At 32.6% G+C, this 22,635-nt stretch overlaps 2 protein-coding genes and 1 pseudogene across 2 annotated transcripts; all 3 read right to left on the bottom strand.

Moving 5' to 3' along the window:
• Positions 1–8,075: 8,075 nt before the first annotated feature.
• LOC120179624 (putative glucose-6-phosphate 1-epimerase) lies at positions 8,076–11,934 on the bottom strand. The gene is made up of 8 exons (XM_039185183.1): positions 11,801–11,934; positions 10,524–10,598; positions 9,932–9,988; positions 9,694–9,854; positions 9,222–9,362; positions 8,691–8,793; positions 8,483–8,582; positions 8,076–8,408 (listed from the first exon to the last, which is right to left on the bottom strand). Exons 1-8 carry the CDS (start codon positions 11,891–11,893, stop codon positions 8,194–8,196), a joined length of 945 nt encoding a protein of 314 aa, XP_039041114.1. The 5' UTR covers positions 11,894–11,934; the 3' UTR covers positions 8,076–8,193.
• A 4,292-nt stretch (positions 11,935–16,226) lies between these two features.
• On the bottom strand, positions 16,227–16,742 carry LOC120179653 (fasciclin-like arabinogalactan protein 14). The gene has a single exon (XM_039185192.1). The coding sequence runs from the start codon at positions 16,740–16,742 to the stop codon at positions 16,227–16,229; it is 516 nt and encodes a 171-aa protein (XP_039041123.1).
• A 597-nt stretch (positions 16,743–17,339) lies between these two features.
• On the bottom strand, positions 17,340–20,963 carry LOC120179654 (annotated as a pseudogene).
• Positions 20,964–22,635: the final 1,672 nt, after the last annotated feature.

The raw sequence follows: 22,635 nt of genomic DNA on the forward strand, positions 1-22,635 counted from the left end.
TTCAAGTGAGATAAAATTTGTATTTTGAGGGAAAATTGTCTAATGTAAGAAATTTTTTTATTTAAAGTGAAACAATCCTAAGAAAAACAAGGATTTATTTTGATAAATATTAAAGATATCCTCAAGAGATGAAAAATTAATCTTAAAAAAGTTGAGATTCTTTGAAAACTTAAAGATGCACTCGAGAAAGAAGAAATGGTCTTAAGAAAGACAAGTTCGAAAGTATTCTCATGGGATAAAATGATATTAAAAGACATTTAAGAATATTCCCATGAGAGGAAAATAATGAATGATCAATATTTGATGTGAATATGCCAATGATGCAAGTGCATGCTTTCATGAATGATAATGATGCAGAGGTTGTGAAAAGTTTTCATTCTCAAATTATTTAATCTTTATCATTGTTTAGCTTGAGTCTGTCACCATAATTCTTGGCTTGCAAGAATTTGTTCTTCATGCCCTAATAAACTCTTTCCATAATGTTTCTTTTGTTTGCCTTGATATTGATCACGAGCTTTCACGTCTGAGTCATTCTTTAATTTTCAAGATGCATTCCCTAAAGAGACTATCTTGTTCGAAAATATTTTTATTCTTCTTTTGTTTTTTCAAAATGTGAGAAAGGTTTTTTTTTAAAGAAACAAAAGTATGCCCCTTGTTTTAGGCTCACAATTGAAGTAAATTATAAAACGTGAGTTCATCAAATATCAAAAGAATCAAATGTTCTTTCACTCTTCAAAGTTATAGTTTTTTACAAGTGTTAAGACTAATAATAAATGTTAATTTAGGAAGGGTTTAGATTGATTTCATTTTTCGAATGATTCATTGGTTTGGTGATCATGTAAAAAGGTTTTGTGCGTTCACATATATCTTTGAGATACCCCTTGACCTTCAATGAGCTCGTGTAAATCGCTAGTGATTTCTTAAAATGCCCTTGCAGGTGCATTTATTACTGTAGTGCTAGACGTTTTAGAGAGTGTTCATATTTCAATTCTCTAAAATCTTCCATTTGTTCAGGTTTCTTAGACTCCTTTAGAATAGATAGTGTAGAAATATCAATCTAAAACAGAATTCCTGATTTCTTTTGTGTAGTCGACTATAATAAATGTTTCTCAACTCCCTTAGTCTACCTTCTATCGGAACTCATTCTTAATTCAAATTTTAGGTCTTACCACATTCTTTAAATTATACTTCATTAAATTTGATATTCTTATCTTTGTTTTGATTTTGCTGGGAAATTTATCTCGACACAAGGTAACTAGTGTCACAATTTAAATGTAATCTTATTCATAAAGTTAGGGCTCTCGACATGGCTCATACTTCCAATGGAATATCTCTAATTAGAGGATTCAAATGTTAGAAAGTCTTTGACTTGACAATTTTAATGGAACTCACTTTGTAAAGCTTTAACATTACCTTTATAACTACTTCATACATTACCTCAAAAGATTATCAACTTCAGTGGGGTGCCCCTAGTAATATTAAAATTAGCTTGTATTAATACCACATTATTTCCCTGAGTTTTTTGATTTCAAGATTTCTTAAGCTTATTAAGAAGAATCTATTATAGTCTGAGTATCGTTGAAAGCTAGGAAATTTCATCGTTAGAGCTCAATTTCCAAGCAAGTGGCTTAAGCTAAATTTATCTATTCTACCATTTCAACTGTGTAGATCATGAATCACCATTGAACATCCTAAATAGAACTACAGTCTAAATGGTCTAGAAATATCTTGTACATCAAATGCCCCATCTTACCTGTTTGCGAGAAGACTGATACTTCACTTACGACATGTATCGGAAGAAGACCTCCTTCGTGGCTGAGAAGGGTAGACTGTGAATTTAGAGTCTTTTGAGAAAGAGTAATCTTGAGAATACAATCAAGTGATTTTTTTGGCATAAAATCAAGGGATATTATTTTAGGAGGAGTAAAATCATGTTATTTGTCAAAGGTATATAACTAAAATTCTTAAAAGAGCCTTTAATTCAATTGATATTTAAAGCACTTAAAGATTAAAATTTTTCTCATTGCTCATAACCTCATAAGGTAGTAGCTCATTCGATATGTTTAAACATCAAGTGACTTACAAATTTTAAGGTAAAAGAAAGGAAAAAATTTCAAACAAGATAGAATGCAAGTGCATCTTGATGAGCGCATTATAATTTCTTATTACTCCTCAAATGTCCATGCTCCAGAATCAACTAAATTATAAACCTTTCCCTTTAGTGCCCTACAATTCTTAGAAGTATGTCCTGAACTCCCTATATTGTAGTTGCATATAACATTGGCATCATAGCTTTCAGGATATGAGGGCTCTTTTGGCTTTGATTGAACACTAGCAATTTCAACTCGTTGTCTTTAATCTAAGCTAGTCTTGATTTCATTTCCTTTGTCTTGGATCGAGTATTATAAGGATGTAGTGGGTCTAGTGCTTTTATTTTTTTCGAATAAAACAAATTTCATTAGTCGTTTATGTTTCAATAATGAATACATATTTTGAAGAATGTGAAAATGCACAATGAATGCATGGAAATTTCAAGGCATTGATCCAAAAAGTACCTATCATGATAAATAACATTCATTGAGACAAAAGTGTTATTACAATAAGACAAAAAAATTTAAAGGTACGCTTGAGCTAGATCTTCTAAACTTTGGATAGCTTCAAGCATGTTGATTACTCTCATTGTTTCACTAGTCACTAAGTGGATGCCCTGTCTGAGTACCCTAGCTTCTTTTCCCAAACCATAAGGTTGATGAACCATATTGTGAACTCGATCTAGGAACTCCTAGATAACTACACCTCTTACCTTTGCTTTTCATTGGGCATGTTCCCATCGAGAGCGACATTACTATTCTTCATCGTATGGGATTATCTGAAGTTCACTTGCCTTCTTGATGCTCATTTTTTTGTTTGGACTCCACGTTTAATGCTTTGGAAAGTTATATTTAATCTCACAGTCTTTTGTTTGACTTGATCTAATGCTCCTGCAACCTTTTTCAAGTTTGAAACAGACTTGACCCGTTTGGATTGTAGTGAAAAAATATCGTGCATTCCTCAATAGTGGACATCATGTCTTTAGTTGTATAGCGAATTTCAGAATTGTATTAGTGCTCCAATTAGATCCACTTACACATATACATAATCAAACATTGATAAAAACTTATGTTTCTTCTGGAACCTCCATTTTCCACACATGTTTCGCAACTCCTGGACATCATTATGCTAGATCAAAGGTAACCAGCTAAATTCTGACACGCAGTCGTCTTGTAAACTGTCTCCTTTTTTCTTTACGAGTATTCTCAGGCCATAGACGTACATCCACGTTTCTAACCTCTTACATCGTAACCCTTTTATCCATTGATGAAAACTATTCGGAGTTGACAAAAACTTTTGCAGATTAACACCTCTATGCGATGATGCAAATGATAGGAAATAAAAAGAAAAGGAAAAAAAAAAAAGAAAAGAGTTAGTATATTGTATTAATAATTAAGGAAAAAATTATAACAACTCCTACCCAGCATGATATCTACCCTACTTGTTTTTATTCCTACCCAATCATGATTTTCTATCCCGCATGCCTTTCAACAAAAATATTCCTAACCAAATGAATTTCTACTTCGTATGCTTGGAACAGTGAAATTAAAGTAGAGAATAAAACAACAAGTATCATAGGGTTTGCATGTGGTTTGAGGGTAAGCTCTAATCTCATGCATCAACTTGATTTAGTTCTATAAAAGGTATCTGAGTTCTCTTTGTCGGTTCCCCCATGGGCCTACCAGACACTCGATCTTAAACCCATTACAGGATTATGCAGATTGATTTAAACTCGAGAGAATACATTCCTCTATGTCCATGTGAAGAATAAATTCATACGAAGACATAGAATATATGAACCCAGGAGGTTAATTGCTAGGCCCATGCGAGGAATAAAATCCTACGAAGACGTCACTTTCACCCACTTAAAAGGGTTAGAGCTTGGATATAGAACTTGAAATGAGTTTTTAAAAATATGAAAACACTAAGGTGGTGTTTGTTTTTGCAGAGGTAAAAGGTCTGCAGTCCGCGGACTACATCTGCAGGCATCTGCAGCAGAACAGGTGAACCAAAAGTCTGCAGTCTGCAAGAAGAAGACTGTTTATTTTTTAACGTCTGCAGACTGCTAAAATAAACTGAAATATAAATAAACTGATTTTTTAAACTATACTCAAATAACCATTTTTTCTATTAATTTTTTAAAAATTATAAAACGTCATTAAATTTAATGAATTATTACAAAATAGTCACTATAACGTTGTAATAAATTATAAAAGTTCGATAATATAATAATTATTTTATAGTATTTAGATAAATTTATTAATAATTTTATAATCTTTTAATAAAGTTAATAAGTATTTTATAGTTTTTTAAACTTTATTGACAAAAATGATCATTTGTATATAACTCAACGATGTCTAATATACTTTATTTGAAAAAATATATTAAATAAATATTATACAAATTTTATTATTATAAATTATTACATCTACGTACTATTAGATTTTGGTTTTAATATTATATATCATTTTAAAAATTATTATTAAATCAATCAATAATGAAATCAATTTGATTTTAATTCATTATGTTTGTTTCGGTTTAAGTAATTGTTAAAAAAATTATATTTTAATTCTAAATTATTATCGATTCACAAATATATCAATACTCGATTTTATAATATCATTTAAATCATCTTAATTTATTTGAGTGGTACAATCCGATTCTAGTAACATCAAAAAATATATATAATATATACTCCATATAATATACATCAATTAGTATTTTTCTATTTAGAAATAATATATTATTATTATTTATTTATTTATTTATTCTGTATAAAGGACTTTCGTACTTTACTAGAATTAAATGATAAGAATCAGATTTTTCAATAGTGTGAATATTTTTTATTAAAACATTTATTTTGTCTTTTAATGCTAATAATTGTATGTCCACGTGATTTTCTAAGTTTTTATATAAAAAAAGTTTACTAAGTTTAATTGTATAATATTTTTTACTAAGTTTAATATATTTTTTCAAATAAAGTATGTTAGATATCGTTGAGTTATATACAAATGATCATTTTCGTCAATAAAGTTTAAAAAATTATAAAATACTTATTAAATTTATTAAAAGATTATAAAATTATTAATAAATTTATCTAAATACTATAAAATAGTTATTATATTATCGAACTTTTATAATTTATTACAACATTATAGTGACTATTTTGTAATAATTCATTAAATTTAATGACATTTTATAAATTTTAAAAAATTAATAGCTAAAATGGTTCTTTGAAGAGCTTTGAAGACATAAGTCCATGTCTGCGCCAAGAAGAGGACGCACAAACGTTAGAAGAGCTTCTGTCTTCTAAAAAACAAACGGTCTGCGAAGCCCAATGTCTGCGCGTGGTTTGCGCGGCGCAGACATAAGAGCTTTGAAGACCTTAAACAATGAAAACAAACACCACCTAAGAGTACACATCAATACAACTATTTATTCGAAAAAAATAATCAAAGGAAAATAAAATTGATAAAAAATAAATTAAAATTTAAAATTACATTTTCACTTAAGAAGATAATCGGGTAATTGATTTTGGCTTGACTCTCAAAATCCCTATCGCCAAGCTGTCGTAACGGTCTTTAGGATGGTCCCGGATTCGCGCCTCGACTTTGGATTTGATGTGATGAAGTTGCCATTGACCCTTTAAGGTTAGGTAGACTGGATACCTTTAACTTACTAATTTATTGAATCTGCATCTTACTAGAGAATTATCAGATTCGAGAGTCAGTTACAATCAGTTACAATCGAGGAATAATGAACTCCCTCAAAGTGCCCTTTCGGTACCATTTGATTACCTAGTTGTCTTAATTAATAAAATTGAAGTTTAGGCCACAATTCAAAGAAATGGTCCAAATTACTTACCTTTGAGAATATGTTACTTAAGACAAAATAAATTAGGATTTAAGAGAAAAATAAAAAATAGAATAATTTGAATCTAATTTGCAAACATAAGGTAAAAGAGTTACATGTATCAATATAAAAGAAACATACATAATAAATAAATAAATAAAATTAATATTAGAAGTAAATATAAATGTAGACATAATAATTATGGAAAAAAACATAAATACAATCATTTATAAAAATTACATGAATGAAACAAAATTTAAAAACAAATAAAAGGGAAATTCTGATTATATTAAAAAAATCCAAAATTTTAAAATAAAGAAAAACAAAAAAACGTAAGTAGCAAACTCAAGCAAGTTAATAATAAAAAAGTAAAAACGATTCATTAAAGATATAAAAAGAATTAAATTAAATAAAAAAGGTTGAATTTAAACTTATTAAGAAAACAACGAGTTCAATTATGGTAAAAAAGCATATTAAGAAGCAATCAATGAGAATAAAAATGGAAAATGAAATTAAATGTTAATTTAAAATAGATTAAAAATGAGATAATGAGATTATGAGAAGGGGACGAAATAAATTTTTAAAACAATTAAAGGGGCGATAGTTGTAATTATTTTCTACCCGTTTGAAAATACGTGGATCCCAAAGAGATCCAAATTGGGTCATCAGGTCATTTTAATTGAATATAAACTCCAAATTTTAAAATATCAATTCATATTTTTTTTTGCAAAATTCTGGATAAAAATATTTTTTATTCAAGAGCAACCATCGATTTTCATCTAGAAACCTCAAGGGACGTTAAATCTATGAAATTTATCGAAAACCCTTTCCTTATTCCTTGCTTCTCTCTTCGATGAAATCTTCAAAAAGGTGGCCAAGTGATCGAAAGAATTAAGAATACAAGTAAAAAAGAATACCTTTAAACAAAAAATTCCTATTTTTTTTCGATCGTCTTACAAGAGCATTCCCGATTCCTCATCTTTTCTCTCTTTTCTTTCTCTAGCTTTTTATCTCCATTTTTTTTTCTTGTTCTGTGTCTTCTAAAGTAATGGAAAATGTCTTTATTTATGGCTCAATATCCTTACATCCAATAGTTTAGATTATTTACATCGACGGTCTAGATTAAAAGCATATCTACCTAATCTCCTATTTAAGGAAATTAACTTAATCCTATCAATACATTCCATAGATAGGAGATTACATGGGATATTGGAAAGAAATTAAAGGGAATATTCTAATTAGAATTAAACCTATTATTTTTTACCATTTAAATTGATCAGACAAAAATTGACGTCTACATAATTATTAATATCTTATTTAGTGATCAATTAATTTAAATTGAATATTGTAACTATTGATTATGAGAAAGATGCAATTTAACTTTATTTATGACATTAAGATTTAAATCTTATTTTTATTTAAAGGATTTAACGTGTCTATAAAAATAAATTTAAACACATTTAAGTGTACATCATCCTTAAATTCACGAGTGAAGAAATGCTACTAATTTAGACGTTTAAAAAGAACATTAACATCCCCATCCCCCCCTAACCAATGGGAAATAAACACATCCTTTCCACTTTTTTAAAGCGCACGACAAACATACAACTTTCTTCAACCCAAAACTCCAAAAGATGAAAAGATAGTTGCCTCGTTAACAAAAGCCCACTCTCCACATTCCATAGGTCTAACTAAAGAGTAATGATGATCCACATCCACTAATTTCAAATAGAAAGTCTCTCATAAGGTTCCACTAAAGAGTAAAGATCTCATTTTTAACCAACGAAATTTGGTTCAACAAAGTAATAAAAAAGATATATATACCATAAATTAAAAATGTTGCAGCACCATACACGCATTCATGCATACATATAATATATCATCAACAGAAAGCTGACAGCAGCGGATTTTATTACCAAACTGGCAGACCATTAAATCAATTGTTCAATTGTCAGAAAGTCGTACTATATGAGTAAGCAAATGGTCTTCAAAATGCAATAAAGGGCCCAGTACTTGGCTACTAAACCCTGAATGGAACGCTGGAAAAGAAGAAATAAAAGAATAATAGGGCGGTAATCAATCAGAACCATCCAAAGAATGATGGGCAAAGTTACCGCTCTTTATGTGAAGATTTAGAGATGGAGACAATCTGTAACTAAATGCTTAGCATCTGAGAAGCCAGTTGAAGGAGGCCGAATTTGGATCTTACGATTAGAACTGTACAAGGGATGCCGAAGAAGAAGCCGGTCTTTAACCGGTGAAGTTTACTCTACGTGGGTCGATATGTCCACTGCAGTAACTCGAAGGAACAGCCGAGATCTCCTGCCTTCCTTTCCACTCCTCACCGGGTTTCAAGGTGATAGGCTTCTCCACACAAGCAGCCTCTACACAAAGCATATGCTTATATTCTTCATCACCGAAATCAGCCATTGCCTTTGCTTTCTTGTCCCAGGGATTCCACACGACTGAAATAAAGACATGTTTTATACAGAGAGTTCTAAATTAGGATGGAAGTGTATAGGGGCAATAATAAACTCACCGGCGTCGGGTAGTCCATCCTTTCTTAACTCGAATGTTCGCTTCCTTTCATGGTCCAGGATGGCAATTTTTGTTGGTGTACTGAGGTATATTTTGTCCACCTTTTTCATCAACAAGAACAATAAACATAGAACAATTAAACAATAAAAACAAATTAGAATTGAAAGACAGCGAAACATAAGCCTGCTTAAAATTAAATTGACACTAACTTCTGATTCAAATGTTAATGCATCCCCTTGTTCAGTGAACCGCTCCCTGTTCTGCAGGTTATCCAAATAATCCAGTGTCTCTAGTCCTTCCACTCGCACTTCACTAAATAAAAGTAAATACAAAATGAATAGTATAGAAGTAGAACAAAGAATAATTCCTAGAAAAATATCATAGCAGCAACATCTGGATACAGAACATTCTTTTAACTTCAAAAAATAATTTAAGAAAAAGAGCAGATAAATTATTATTTTTGAAGACCATCATGCAAGGATATGAATCATTCACATAAATAAACAACTTATGTTCTGAGACAAAGCATGACTTTGATATCGTATATGGGGAAATTTCATCATGGAATGTTCACCAGAGATTGCATCTCATAAGGTTTCCACAGGTTAAAGAGAAGTAGATAATACTATCCAGCATTGTTAATTAAAACAACATGCAAATGGTCAAATTCAGGTGCATGATACTGTGTTTAAATGCAGAGATTCTCACGACTAAAAGCCAGTAGATTGCAAGATAAATACCTGATATCAGAGACGGAAAAATAGGTATGATAGGCAAATGTAAATGTAAATGACTTTCCATCGGTGTTTGTATTTCGAATGCGGGAAGTCAACATCAAATCACCAGCAGGACTCAGAGCTACCCTCAACCGATACTCAAACCTGCACAAAATTGAATATCCCTTAATTCACACGATAGGACTTCAGTATCCATCTAACATGCATAGGTAACGCCACATAAATGTAATCAGTTAATCCATAAATCTAAGCACAAAGCAGTTCCAGAGAACATTTAAGATTGATCTTAAAACTAGATATGGGTTAACTCTAAAACAGCACACAAACTGATGCCATGGATTACAAAAACTGGAATAGAGGATACACAATCTGGTCCAGACAGCAGTTAAAAATTTTTCTTAATAAGGGCATTAAAATCAAGATGTCAATTTAGGAACTGTGTTAAATAAATCAAATTTCATATAGAGCAATGCACCTGTGAGGCCAGATCTTCAACTCCTCTTCTGAGTGAGTGAGAATTAAGTCAACGAATGCCCTAGCAGAAGCATGTGATGAACATGGTGGTGGATCAGGATCAACACTCCATAATCGATTTCTTGCAAATCCATGTTGCTCAAGAGAATCCATATTCCCAAACTGCATGGCTCAAGAATTAAAATTGAAACAAAGAAATAAAAATGCAAAAGAGAGAAACAGATCTTGCAAGCACATACTTGAGGAAAACAGATTGGTATACCTCCACGGATAGGCTTAGGTGGCTGAAAAATAGCCTACAGAAAGAACTCACATTTAATTGAAAAGGCAATCACAAATAGTTGGTTGATCCATTTAAATTGAAGCACTCTTTCCTATTAAAAATCAACACGCATCGACTTTTCAATTATAATTATTTTGTACTTTACAAATAATTAGAATCCTTGCCTACATCAAAAGGTAAGTATACATATGCGGTGGGCATTTTAATACTCCCCTCTAAATACAAAAATACCAGAGAATATTTATTTTGTTTATTTTTTGAGCACTAACCTGTTCATAAAGAAGTAGCATTAGGTATTAATCAAACACCTAGAAAATACTATAACTTGCAAATAGTAGCCCAAGTAGGAGCAAATGATAACTTAGTACCACCACTGATGACTGATGTGATCAAATTTATTCCATGAGACATGAACCATTGCACGTGTATTCGGAGACTATTTCTAATGATGAAGCATATATCTTAAATGGTAGGAGAAGAGGTAATTGCAATGAATTTAAATTCTTAAGCTAAATAGTTTCTAACAAGAAGAATTCTAAAACGGGCACCTTACTACTAAGGAAAAGCAACTGTTCCCTGCGTTCATTCTTCCAAGACGTGACTTGGCCTCCATAGAGATACACCTGTTTAAGGAAAATAAATTAGTATGAATACAAGAAACCGTTAAATAAGTTTTTCATGTTAAGAAAAAGGAAATGAAGAAGGTGGAGGAGGGAAGAATAAAAAACACTACGTAAGAGGAAATCATGATTTCCTGAGTTCATGAATTAGGATTTCAAGAACACTAGTTCCAACAAATTGATTTTTGACCGTAATCAAACAAAACAATTAATTTTAAGACTAAGGCTTATCACAGAAAAGAAAAGAAAAGAAAAGAAAAAGAAGGCCCCAAAACAAAAACAAGGGGTGGTGATGGTTAGATGACAGGTTCCTTGCAGGATACTAAAATGGATTTCATAGCTAATAGAGATCACAACCTCTAGAAGCAGATTGAATTGATCATGACGTCCCAATTTAAGTACACTAGTACAGAAGATAATAATTCAACATTAACTTCACTATTTATCATTGAAAAGGAACATGGAAAGCATCTTATACACATGGAATGAGCTCTTTCCACTTTAAAACATATAAAAAAATTTATGTGTCAAAGAATACTATAAGTAATTTCCTGTAAACATTCTCCACTATCCATACTTGGAAGTAAATAATAGTAATAGTTATTCTCAATAATAATAATAATAATGATAATAGTTTATTTTCTCCCATCATCTCAACAAAAATGTTCCAGATGGAAAGTTTTCACTAATTAAAACTTGCACGAATAGTAAACATGTGCTTAATATTGCACCTCAAATTTGGTTTCAAGAACCTTTCCTACTATGTTGTTCAATTTATTCATACAATTTTTGGATCTTCAAACATTTTAGCTTCCTTTCTCTTCTTTTCAATACAAAACACATTCAAACTATTTCCTGCTGCAACAAAAGAATGAATCATTCTTTAATCTAAATTCAATGCAAACTTATTCAATAAATATAAGAATTATTGATCCAAACCGTTACAAGATCAAATCATCAGAAGTTAGTTTCATAATAGAGACAACAATATAATCGCAGGATCCAAATCTATAAAACGAATAATTAACAGAACAAATAACGTAAATCTCTTCAAAAACGAAGGTGCTTCTTGCAATGCGGTTAACATTTCAACACATATTTCAAGATTCCGAGGTATAATCACAAAAGAAACAAGTTGATCGGTCAACAAAATGCAAACGCAAGATCGTGGAGAAGAGAAAAAAGAGAGAATGGAACGGAAAAACCTCAGCAGAGAAACCGCGATTCTCCCTCAAGATGATCTTGTCGAGGCCATTGATGCCTTTACAATGCTCGACATACACGCTTTCGGATGCCATTGATGCCTTCGAGATATTGAATCGTTCTTCCAAAGAAAAAGAAAAAGGAAAATTGAGAGAGAGAGAGAGAGAGGAGTTTTTTTGGTGGATTTTCGGAATGTCTACTAATTAAGGCAATATTTGTGGCAGATAGTTATGACAAGTTATCAGATTTTTTACAGTTTTTTTTACTGGAGGCTTTATTAAGATTTAACCTCTAAATTATACTTATTTTTCACTTTAGTATCTACTTCTTTTTCTCATTTCATTCTCGTACGTAAATTATTATTTGATATATATATATATATAGCTTAGAAGAAAATCTAATGTTTATTCAGCAGTTATCAACGTTCATTGTACAGCAATGACTTTCATCAATGGTGGCGCAGCAATGAATAGAGACTTGCTTAAGGGTTGGTCACGACATAGTTTCATCGAAGCATTTGATGTGATTCTGTTCACGCGTGATCTGATTGATTTATATTTTTAATTTCTTCTATATAAATTTTTGATTAACTTCACTGTAGCATGATCACAAAGTATATTTGAAGTCCCAAGAGCTATTCGAACTGCATCGTTATTATTCATTTCGATTACAAGTTTCTTAATATTTAATCTCGTACGAACCAAATGACTTTAGTAGTAAAAGAATCGTTATTATTATTTGAGGTGCCGATTTCGAACATCAGAAATATCAAGAATATAAACGAATTATTTTTGAACAAATATTATCTTATATTAATCCTAAATTAATGCTCAACGCAAGTTTTACCGAACAATTTCCTATGTTATTAGAAAATTCAAGATTTAGCTTGCTTCATCGTCCTTAAGTGTTCTAATTGTTGCATCGCCTCTAATGGTGGATACCGCCCCATCCATATTGATCTTATTTGCTATATATATTGACTGTAGACCTTTTCCATCCAAAAATAACTTTAATTTACTTTCATGTTCATTAATTAAAATTTAAATAAATAAAACACATAAAATAAATAATAATTTAAGTATCAACAAGAACACCTTATGTGTCATATTTTAGTGACATTTTTTAAGGTAAACTGTGACAGAAATGATAAATATTTAAGTTTATAATAAATACTATTAAAATGAGTATAATTTAAATATCAAACGATAAAAATAAACATAGTTATTATCAGAAAAATTTAAATAAATCACTTATTTAGTCACTAAATTATAAAATATATTTAATTTTGATTACCAAAAAAACTAATTAATAATATTTGATTTTGATATCGAATCATTAAATAAACTGATGATATGTTTACTTTTTAATTAAAATAATTACTATAATTTTAGTTTTTTACCATTAATGTATACGAGGAGAATGCTTCTTTTTTTTTAATGTGAATTGAGATTTGTCGAGTCGAGTAATGATTCGCAACTCGAATTTATCAAAGATTGAAAAACGTCATCATGGTAGATGAGTACAACCCAAAGATTAAAATTCAAGAAACAAACCAACCAATCTATCAAACAAGTTAAACGAGAACCGAGACGCAATCGGAATCATAAGAATTGAAGCAAGATAATTCCCAGAACTTATACTTTCAGGTGCAGTAGATTTAGCAGGATCTGGAGCATGAATAGAAGTGGCCGGGGCCGGTGGTGGTGTATTGCTAGATGGTTTAGGCGGCGATGCTGCTGAAGGCTGGACGTTGTCATATTCGTCACTATAATCCTCTGTCGGCGCAACCACCGGCGGTGTAGTCGAGCTCGAGTTCGATTTGGATGGAGCTTCAGATGGTCGATTAATGATTGGTTTAGCCTTGGATGGAGATGGTGCATTAGTGCTTGGTTTAACCTTTAATGGAGGTGGTGGATTGTTGCTTGGGTTAGCGTTGGATCGAGGTGGTGCATTGCTGCTTGGTTCAGCCTTGAGCGTAGATCCTGCATTGTTGCTCGATTTGGTCTTTGATGAAGATGGTCCATTGTTGCTCGGTTTGGTCTTGGATGAAGATGGTCCATTGTTTCTTGGTTTAGTTTTACGTCGATGCAGGGATACACCCGGTGCTTTGCTTGTTTTATTCGTAGATGGTTCTGATAGAGTCGGGGCTGGGGAAGGAGGAGGGTTAATGGTAGGGGCAGGGGTCGGAGATGTGGTCGGCCTAGGAGTCGGGGCCGAAGATGGGTTGGCTCATAGTACTAAATTGCAGTCGCAACATAACGTAACGCCCGCATCGTAACATTTTTTAAGGTTACTGCGACGTAATGTCGGCGCAACGCGATAAGAGAACCACATCATGATTGTTACGGTAAAAAACCGTTATGTAACACCGCAACACGCTATAAATTGCACCATAACGGCACAATAAACTTTAAATTATCTGAAATATAATATTACATAGATGAATTGGTCTAATTTAATTCTTAAAATTGGATTATAAATATATATATCATTAATAATATTGTAATAGTTATGTTTAAAGTTAGTTACTTAAATTTGAATTAATTAAATTATTTATTAACGTTATTTTAAAATTAAATTAATTAAAATTAAAATTAAAATTTTCTCATATATAAAATTGATGGGATTAATTTTAAATTAAATTGAATGTTTAAACTACTAATTCATTTATTTTTTAGTTGTTACTATATCTAGACAAAATGGATTTTTTTGGAACACCATTAGCTCAAGCTGGAATTTTGAAGACTAGCCCTGGTAAACAAAAAGAATTTGTCCTCTATAGTTTTGTAGATAATAAATATATTTGTATAAATACTTTATAAATTATATCTTAATAATTGTGGATTAATTATGGAAATTGTGTACCGCAACTTCAACGCATCGCTGTCAAAGTTTTGAGTCAAACAACTTCATCTTCAAATTGTGAGCGTAATTGGAGTACTTTTAGTTTAATCCATACAAAAAAGAGAAATAGGCTCAAGCATAAAAAACTTCAAAACATTATAATATGAGGTTGAAGCTGAGACACACATAAAGAAAAAGTGCACAAAAATTAGAAATGTGTTTTAATCCGATTAATCTTGAAAATATTTTTGAAGAAGATGACATATTAAATGCATGGATTGAAGAAAGAGAAAATGCTACACTTGATAGTGAACAAAATTTCTCATGGTTACCTGAGGAGTTAATGAAATTGATAAAGAAACTCAAGGTGAAGATATGAACAGTTCACCTACTCCATCTGATGAGGAAAATGCTCAACTATCGACGTTAAGTTATGATGATGATGATGATGACGGTGACGATTATGATATTGGTTGTGATGATCATGATGGTGATAATGAAGGTATGTACCAACCAGATTATAGACACATTTATTCTACTGTTTTTATGGAGATCAATGTACGTCCATATATCATTACGATGATAATTCAGGTTTATATAGAACAAATGCATCACAAAATAAAAGAGATGATGATGATAGAACTCATAGGAGAATGAGAGAATAATTTTATGATTCATTTGCAGGTTCATCATCATATAGTTCAACTACAAATGATAATGAAATATGATGATGAAATTAGTGAATTATCTCATGATTCTCATTTTTACCAACCAAATTAATGTTATCCACCTTACCATGAATAAAATCCAAGTTATGATTTTTTTTGTCATCATTTATCATACAACATGTTTCCTACCAATGATGTATCTTATGATGCACATAATATGATGTATTCTTCACATAGAATAGGAAAGAATCAAAACCAAGACAATGACGAAGATGAAAATACTTTAGATCCATCATGACATTCATTTTGGTGGTGAACTGTAAGATATATAATTTTTAAATTTCTAGTTATGCATTTTTTTCTTTCTAAGTTACGTAAAATGAACATTTTTATGTTGCAATATAAAAAATTTGATATGATTTTAGTGATATTGTTTATATGTTATTCATTAACATTATAATTGTTATTACCTATTATCCAGTATGATAACATTTTTATGGTTTATTTGTTTTTAATAAATTTTTACCTATAAAATTAAATTTTTATTTTCAAAATAAAATATTAAAAAATATATTAATATTAGTATATTAAAAGATAACTATAAAATGTTTAAATATAATATTTTAGACGTATGGTGATTTTTGAGAAAGAGATCACGCCCGCGACACCCATAACACGTTACGTAATGTCCGTCTTGATACTATGGGTTGGCTTAGGGGCTGGTACTGGTGTCGAAGAAGGAGTCGACTTCGAGGAGGGGGCCAGAGATGGGGTTGGCTTAGGGGCCGATACCGGTGCCGGAGAATGAGTCTGCTTCGGAGGCGGTGCAGGAGAAAGGGTTGGGGTCGGGGTCAGGACTGGAGACTTCTTCTCTTGAGTACTAGACGCAGGAGCTGTTGTTGATGCTAACATTTTCCTAGGAGAGGAAGCTTTCGGAGCAGCATACGGAGCCAAGCCTTATGGTACTAGCAATCTGTAAAACCGAAATGCTATGGGGCTTATCTTCAACAGTGTCGAGCAACTTGACATCCATTTCGGGACCTGAATCGGCCGCTCTAAAGCTAACCGCACCATTTCCGTCGTAGTTAGCAGTCAAGGTAGATCCTTGGTAAACCGTGGGGAGGATCGTCCTGGCCGTCAAGGCTTTGAGCCTCGTCTGATCATAATAACCATACACCACAAGGAAGCTCAAGATTTTCCTCACTTCATCCTCCGCTAAGTAATTGAAGGACCGTAACTGATCGTCGGCCACCACAAGCACCGTCACGGATATCATGTCGTTGATCACTTCCGTCAACCCTGTACCACCCAAAAGTGAATTAAAAATGCTGAAATGTGGGAGCGGTTGAAGGATCTCGGTGATGTTGAATCCATGTGCACTTGATAATATCACCACGAAGAAGAAGAATGTAGATGGTTTTGAAGTCGACATGGGAGACACTTGATACACTTTATTAAACAAACTTTATTTTATTGTTTATTTCTTGAAGGAAGACCACTATGAAAACTGTTGCATGAAACAAGAGCTACGAGAATTGGATTTTATACCATGTGGCTTCACAATGAAAATATTATTTTTAGGGTTTAGAGATAGTTTCGACTAAAATAAGGTTGGACAAGATTGAGATATTGTCTTCAAGCTCTCTAATCAAAGTGAAAGACTGTTCTATTATCATAGCCGTTGATATCCTTGATGAAAATGGATTTACGATTCTTATAGTACTGCAATGGAATATTTGAAATGGGAGAAACACAATGGTGCATAAGGAAACCTAGAGAACCCAACTATCCAATAATGGTTGGATCTAATTTTTCTATATTCTAAATAAACTTTCCTCATTAGTTGGTTTTCACCGTTAGATCAACTTGGTTCTTAAAAATCTGGGTTTTATTTTTTTCCCTAGTTGTTCATACAAAGAGAATCCTTTTTTAACGCATTGAGATTTGTAGAATCGAGTAACGATGATTGAAAAATGCCATCATAATAGATTAGAAAATGTCATCATGGTATATGAATACAACCCAAAGATTAAAATCCAAGAAACAATCTAATCAATCTATCAATGTTAAAGAAGAATCGAGTCTCAATGAGAATCATAAGGATGGAAGCAAGATAATTCCCAGAGCTTATGTATTCTGGTGCAGTAGATTTAGCAGGACTTGGAACTTGAACAGAAGTAGCCGGGGCTGGTGGTTTATTGCAAGATGTTTTAGGCAGCGATGCTGTTGAAGGATGCAAATTGTCACCCTCATCACTAGACTCCATTGGTGGTGAAGCGATCAGTGGTGTAGTCGAGTTCGATTCGGATGGGACTTCATATGGTACATTAATGCTTGGTTTAGCCCTGGATGGAGGTGGTGGTTTAAACTTGGATGGAGATGGTGAATTGTTGATTGGGTAAGCGTTTAATGGAGGTGGTGCCACTACAACAATATAGGTTTTTAGCGGCTTTTTTTAGCTCTATAGCGGTGTTTTTCAGCGCCACTAAAAATTTTCCCGGCGTATGTAAAAAATCCGCAAGAAGCGCCGCTAACAAAATGCCGTAAAAGGTCCAGCTCTATAGTGACGTTTTTCTTAAAAACGCCGCAAAAGGTTAAGTTCAATAGCACGTTTTTAAGGAAAACGCCGAAGGTCAAGATCTATAGCGTCGTTTTAAGAAAAACGCCGCTAATTACCTTGTCTTTAGTGGCGTTTGTTTTCTAAAACGCCGCTACATGTTATGATATTTAGCGGTGTTTGTGGTAAAAAATGCCGTTATTAACTACGTATATAGTGGCATTTTTTAACAAACGCCGCAAATGTGTGGTCATTAGTGGTGTTTCTTCACAAAACGCCACAAAAGAACCTAACTTATGGTGGCTTTTATTTACAAATGCCGCTATTGTTAACTGATTTCGCATATATCATTTTGTACTTTACATTACACAAATTTAATATTCTATAGCATTATCTAATAACAATAAACTTAAAAAATTTAATTACGACACAAATTATGTAGAAAAATAAATCAAAATTTATAAAATAAATTAAAATGTAACATAGTTCAATATTGTTAACTAGAATTTCGTCTAAGTTATTTCTCTTTCAATTTTAAAAACATTGTTCAATAGAACAAAACAATCTTCTAGTGGCAATTTGTATTGATTTGCAACTTCAGTTGATTCTTTTCATCAGGAATGTACCTTCAATTCAAACAACAATGAAAAAATGATTCAGAGATAATATATTACAAGAAGATAAACTAGAAGAAAAAACATGATAAGATATTTGGCGATGGAATAATGTACAAGAACTTCTTCAACTTCAAATCTGAATAAATACAAAGATGCAACTTCCCATTTTCTTAACTAAAAATGTTTATTCGAGGGTTAAAAATAGTAAAAGAATATTGCAACCACTAAATAAGTATAATAGTAAACCATACCAACCTTCTGATGGAAACTTAGCCAGCAAACAAACATCAGGTCTTACTTCCGAAACCTGCTTCAAAGGAATAAAACTACATGAGATACAACAACATTAGATGTTAATAAAAGAAAAACCAACGTCATCAGTAGAAAAGAACTCGCAAAGGATTTATTTACCTGGAGTTATAAGATCTCTGATACCAGTCACCTTAAGAAGATAAACCTTCCCTATTAGATATGTCCTATAGATGAAAGGAAGCACGGTCAAAAGTAGAATCACCAAAAAGTAAGTACTGTGAAATCATATTTACATATGAACTTCACTCACAAGATGTTTAAGAAACTTAAAATCTCCTTCAAAAACAGCTGTCAAGAACTGAGCAACTTGCATCTGTGTGAGAATTAAAAAGTCAGACAGGACAGTGAGGTGTTTTCTGTAGAAGGAAGTGCTTCTTTAGTCCTCACCTCTCTTAGATGCATGCAGTCCCTCAATATTAAAACCTATAGTAGATCACCACCACTGCCATTTCCCAAATTCCTGATCAAAGAGAGAACTTCTGAGTAGTTTGTAAAAATAAGTTTAAAAAAAAAAAGACTTCAAAAGAATCTCATAAGTATGGTTGACAAGGGTTGTATGGACCTCAAAAAGGTTCCAGTGATCGAGTATGACGTTGAAAAATCAACATATTTAAGTTTACGAAATCCCTGCAAGTGATAAGACCACCGTTCAGTTTAGTATAATAAAAGAGTATAATAAAAGAGGATCACCATTCTTCCAGAAAACAAAATAAATGTATGCAAAGTTGCATACCCACCCTTCCTAAATACTTTCAAACCATTGCCATTGAACCTTGTCAAGAAACCAATTTAGAATTTCTGATTTTATTGGGAAAAGTTGAATTTGTCCCTATTTAAAAAATTGCTATATGCAAGTAAAAAAATCAAGAAAAGAAAAAAATTAGCAAAAAGGACCTGAATAAAGTATCATGAAACCCTGTCCCCCTATCAATTTATTCATGGGATTTTAAATGTTTGACAAGATTTCATTCCATTAAGCATGCTCTTGCAATGCAAACCAAAACAGAGAAAATTTTAAACAACATTAAATGAGTGCATACCTTAACAAGTATGCGAACTTTATAATCATGCAGTTTAAAGCCTCTCAGCGACAAAGAAGAAAGATTAGGACAATTGTTCACCAGCTCAAAACATGTTGGCGATTTCAAGCTTTCATCACCTCCTACATTATCATAACACTTTAAGAAGACATTTCGAGCATTTAGAAAAGAAAAAATCACGAACAAACTTAGTACATGTTTTGGAAGACTCAATGAATAAATGCTCTATGAAGTGACAGTTTGAGCTCACTGACATCAAGGTTTGCCTCAGCTCAACATGACTGCATTAAAAGGAGGGACAACAACTTAGAAGGTTGAATATAAAAACACCAACTACTCTTCTAAAACAATTACTATCTAAATCAGTATTGTCATCACGAATTGCACATTAGACTGTGTTAAGAACTGAAATGATTCGGATAATAACAAAGTGATTGTTCATTGTTTAACTAATACCCATATTTGAATTCAGTTGCTCAGCTCTTTATGAATATTTGTACACTGATTTATGATCATGCACTTGAAAATCAATCTCTCTGTGAGTTTTGTAATTTTATCAATAAATCTATATTAAGAAACAACTTTTAAGCTTTTACTGCTCATAACATCATCCAACTACAATAGCTTACTGCAAAATCAAGTGGACAGAAGGAAAAAAATAAGGAAAAGCAAGATGGGTTGTGTTGGTAAGAAAGAAAAGTGTTGAACCCGCTTAAATAAGGAAACTCACAGGCCAACAATTTCCAAATCAAGTAAAGAAGGACATGCTGCTAATGCCACACAAAGTGATGCATTATCCATTTTTTTGGATATTGTAAAGATGCAACCTCCTCAAAAGAATCCTTACAGTAGGAAAAAAGCAACTAATCAGAACAAATAGTCACACATTATCGATTCTAAACAAGTATTTAATGCATTGAACCATACCCAGTGGCTCCATTGTCCCCACTTAATGGATACAAGCATGACCTTGTAAGAATGGATGATTCCTTCCCTTGCCTGGTCCTTTTATCATTCCATGCAAAGTTGGATACATCTACAGAGTTCCTGATGGTATAAACCAACGGTTGACTGGAACCAAGAGACCCAGTTGTTCCAGGTACTATACCAAGCTTAAGCGACGAAGTAATGAAGCGAAGTACGTTTGCGAGCGGAGCAATTCACGACACGGAGGAAGAGGCAACCTAGGTTGTGAGCGTGATTGATTAGAAGAGATTGATCGGCGTCGAAAGGAGAGGAATCGAGGAGACGATCAAAGGAAAGGTCGAGAGAATAGGAAGGGAGGAATTGGCGAAGCAAATAGGGACCGAAAAGGTTAGAGAAGAAGAAAAGGTTAGGGAAAATAAAAGGGGAGATCGACGGGAAGTAGAAAAGGTTACGGAAATATAAGGTTAGATTAGGCTGATGGGAGATAAAACTTTTAAAATTTGCGGCGTTTTTAAATCCAAATGCCACAAACATATCAAACTATTGCAGCGTTTGTAAAAAAAGGCCGCTAAAGAACTATTCTGTTGCAGCGTTCGTTGAAAAAATGCCACTATAGATGAACCCTATTGTGGCATTTGTATAAAAACATCACTAAAGTACTACTCTTTTATGGCATTTATCGATAAAACGCCACTATAAATAAACCCTATTACGACATTTTTATACAAACACCGCTAAAGTACTACTCTGTCATGACATTTGTTGAGAAACACAACTATGGATGAACCTATTGCGGCGTTTCTATAAAAACGCTGCTAAAGTACTACTCTATTGCGGCGTTTGTTGAAAAATGCCACTATAGATGAACTCTATTACGACATTTTTATACAAATGCCGCTAAAGTACTACTCTATCGCGACGTTTTGTATAAAAATGCCGCTAAAGTTACCATTTTGTGGCATTTAGAATGTAAACGCCGCTATATGTTTAAAGTTAGTGGCATTTACTCTCAAAATGCCACTAAAAATGCCGTTGTAGAACATTTTTGCTGTAGTATGTGTTGTTGTTAGGTTTGGTCTTTGGTGAAGATGGTGCATTGTTGCTCGGTTTGGTCTTGGGGGAAGATGGTGCATTGTTGCTCGGTTTAGCCTTGGTGAACGTGGTGCATTATTGCTCGGGTTGGTCTTGGATGAAGATGTTCCATTGTTGTTTGGTTTAATTTAACGATGCGGGGATGCACATGATGCTTTGATTGTTTTATTCATTGATGGTCCAAATAGAGTCGGGGTCGGAGTGTAGTAGGGGTAGTGGTAGGAGCAGAGATCAATGTCAGATCCAGAGATAGGGTTAGCTTAGGAATAGGGGTTAGAGATAGGGTTGGCTTAGGGGCAAGAGTCAGAGATGGGGTCGATATTGATTTCGGAGAAGGAGCTGACTTCAGGGTCGTTGCTAGATAAGGGATTGGGATTGGGGTCGAGGCTAGGGACTTCTTCTCTTGAGTAATTAGTACTGGAGCTGGTGCTAACATTTTCCTGTAAGGGGAAGTGATAAGTCATATATTTACATGATATTTTATATAAATTCCTAAGTTTAAACATTCAAATATTCCAATTTGTTTGCTTTAGTCAAATTTGGATATTTTGAAGGTTTGACAAGCCTCACTAAAAGATCCAAAAAAAGAAAAATCTCACTAAAACTAAACCTAAATTTTTATCTTGTAGAATTAAATTTTGAATTGTATTAATGTAAGCCGATTGTTCCTATAGATGTAAATAACTTCTATTATAAATAGGATAATGAGGAGAACTTAATAGTCGATATCCCTCTCCATAAGTTACTAAACTCTTTTTTCTAGTTAGAGTTTTCTCAAGA

The sequence above is a fragment of the Hibiscus syriacus genome, unplaced genomic scaffold, assembly GCF_006381635.1.
Source record: "Hibiscus syriacus cultivar Baekdansim isolate YM2019G1 unplaced genomic scaffold, ASM638163v2 tig00112443_pilon, whole genome shotgun sequence".
NCBI lineage: Eukaryota > Viridiplantae > Streptophyta > Magnoliopsida > Malvales > Malvaceae > Hibiscus > Hibiscus syriacus.

Bases quoted from the DNA above. Each gene is read 5' to 3' on its own strand.
- LOC120179624 (XM_039185183.1), bottom strand. From the start codon at position 11,893: ATGGCATCCGAAAGCGTGTATGTCGAGCATTGTAAAGGCATCAATGGC. The intron at 9,989-10,523 runs GTGCCCGTTTTA...TTCTTTCTGTAG, and splicing joins TGCTTTTCCTTAGTAGTAAG to GCTATTTTTCAGCCACCTAA. The intron at 8,794-9,221 runs GTATTTATCTTG...ACTTTTATTTAG, and splicing joins TTTTCCGTCTCTGATATCAG to TGAAGTGCGAGTGGAAGGAC.
- LOC120179653 (XM_039185192.1), bottom strand. From the start codon at position 16,742: ATGTCGACTTCAAAACCATCTACATTCTTCTTCTTCGTGGTGATATTA.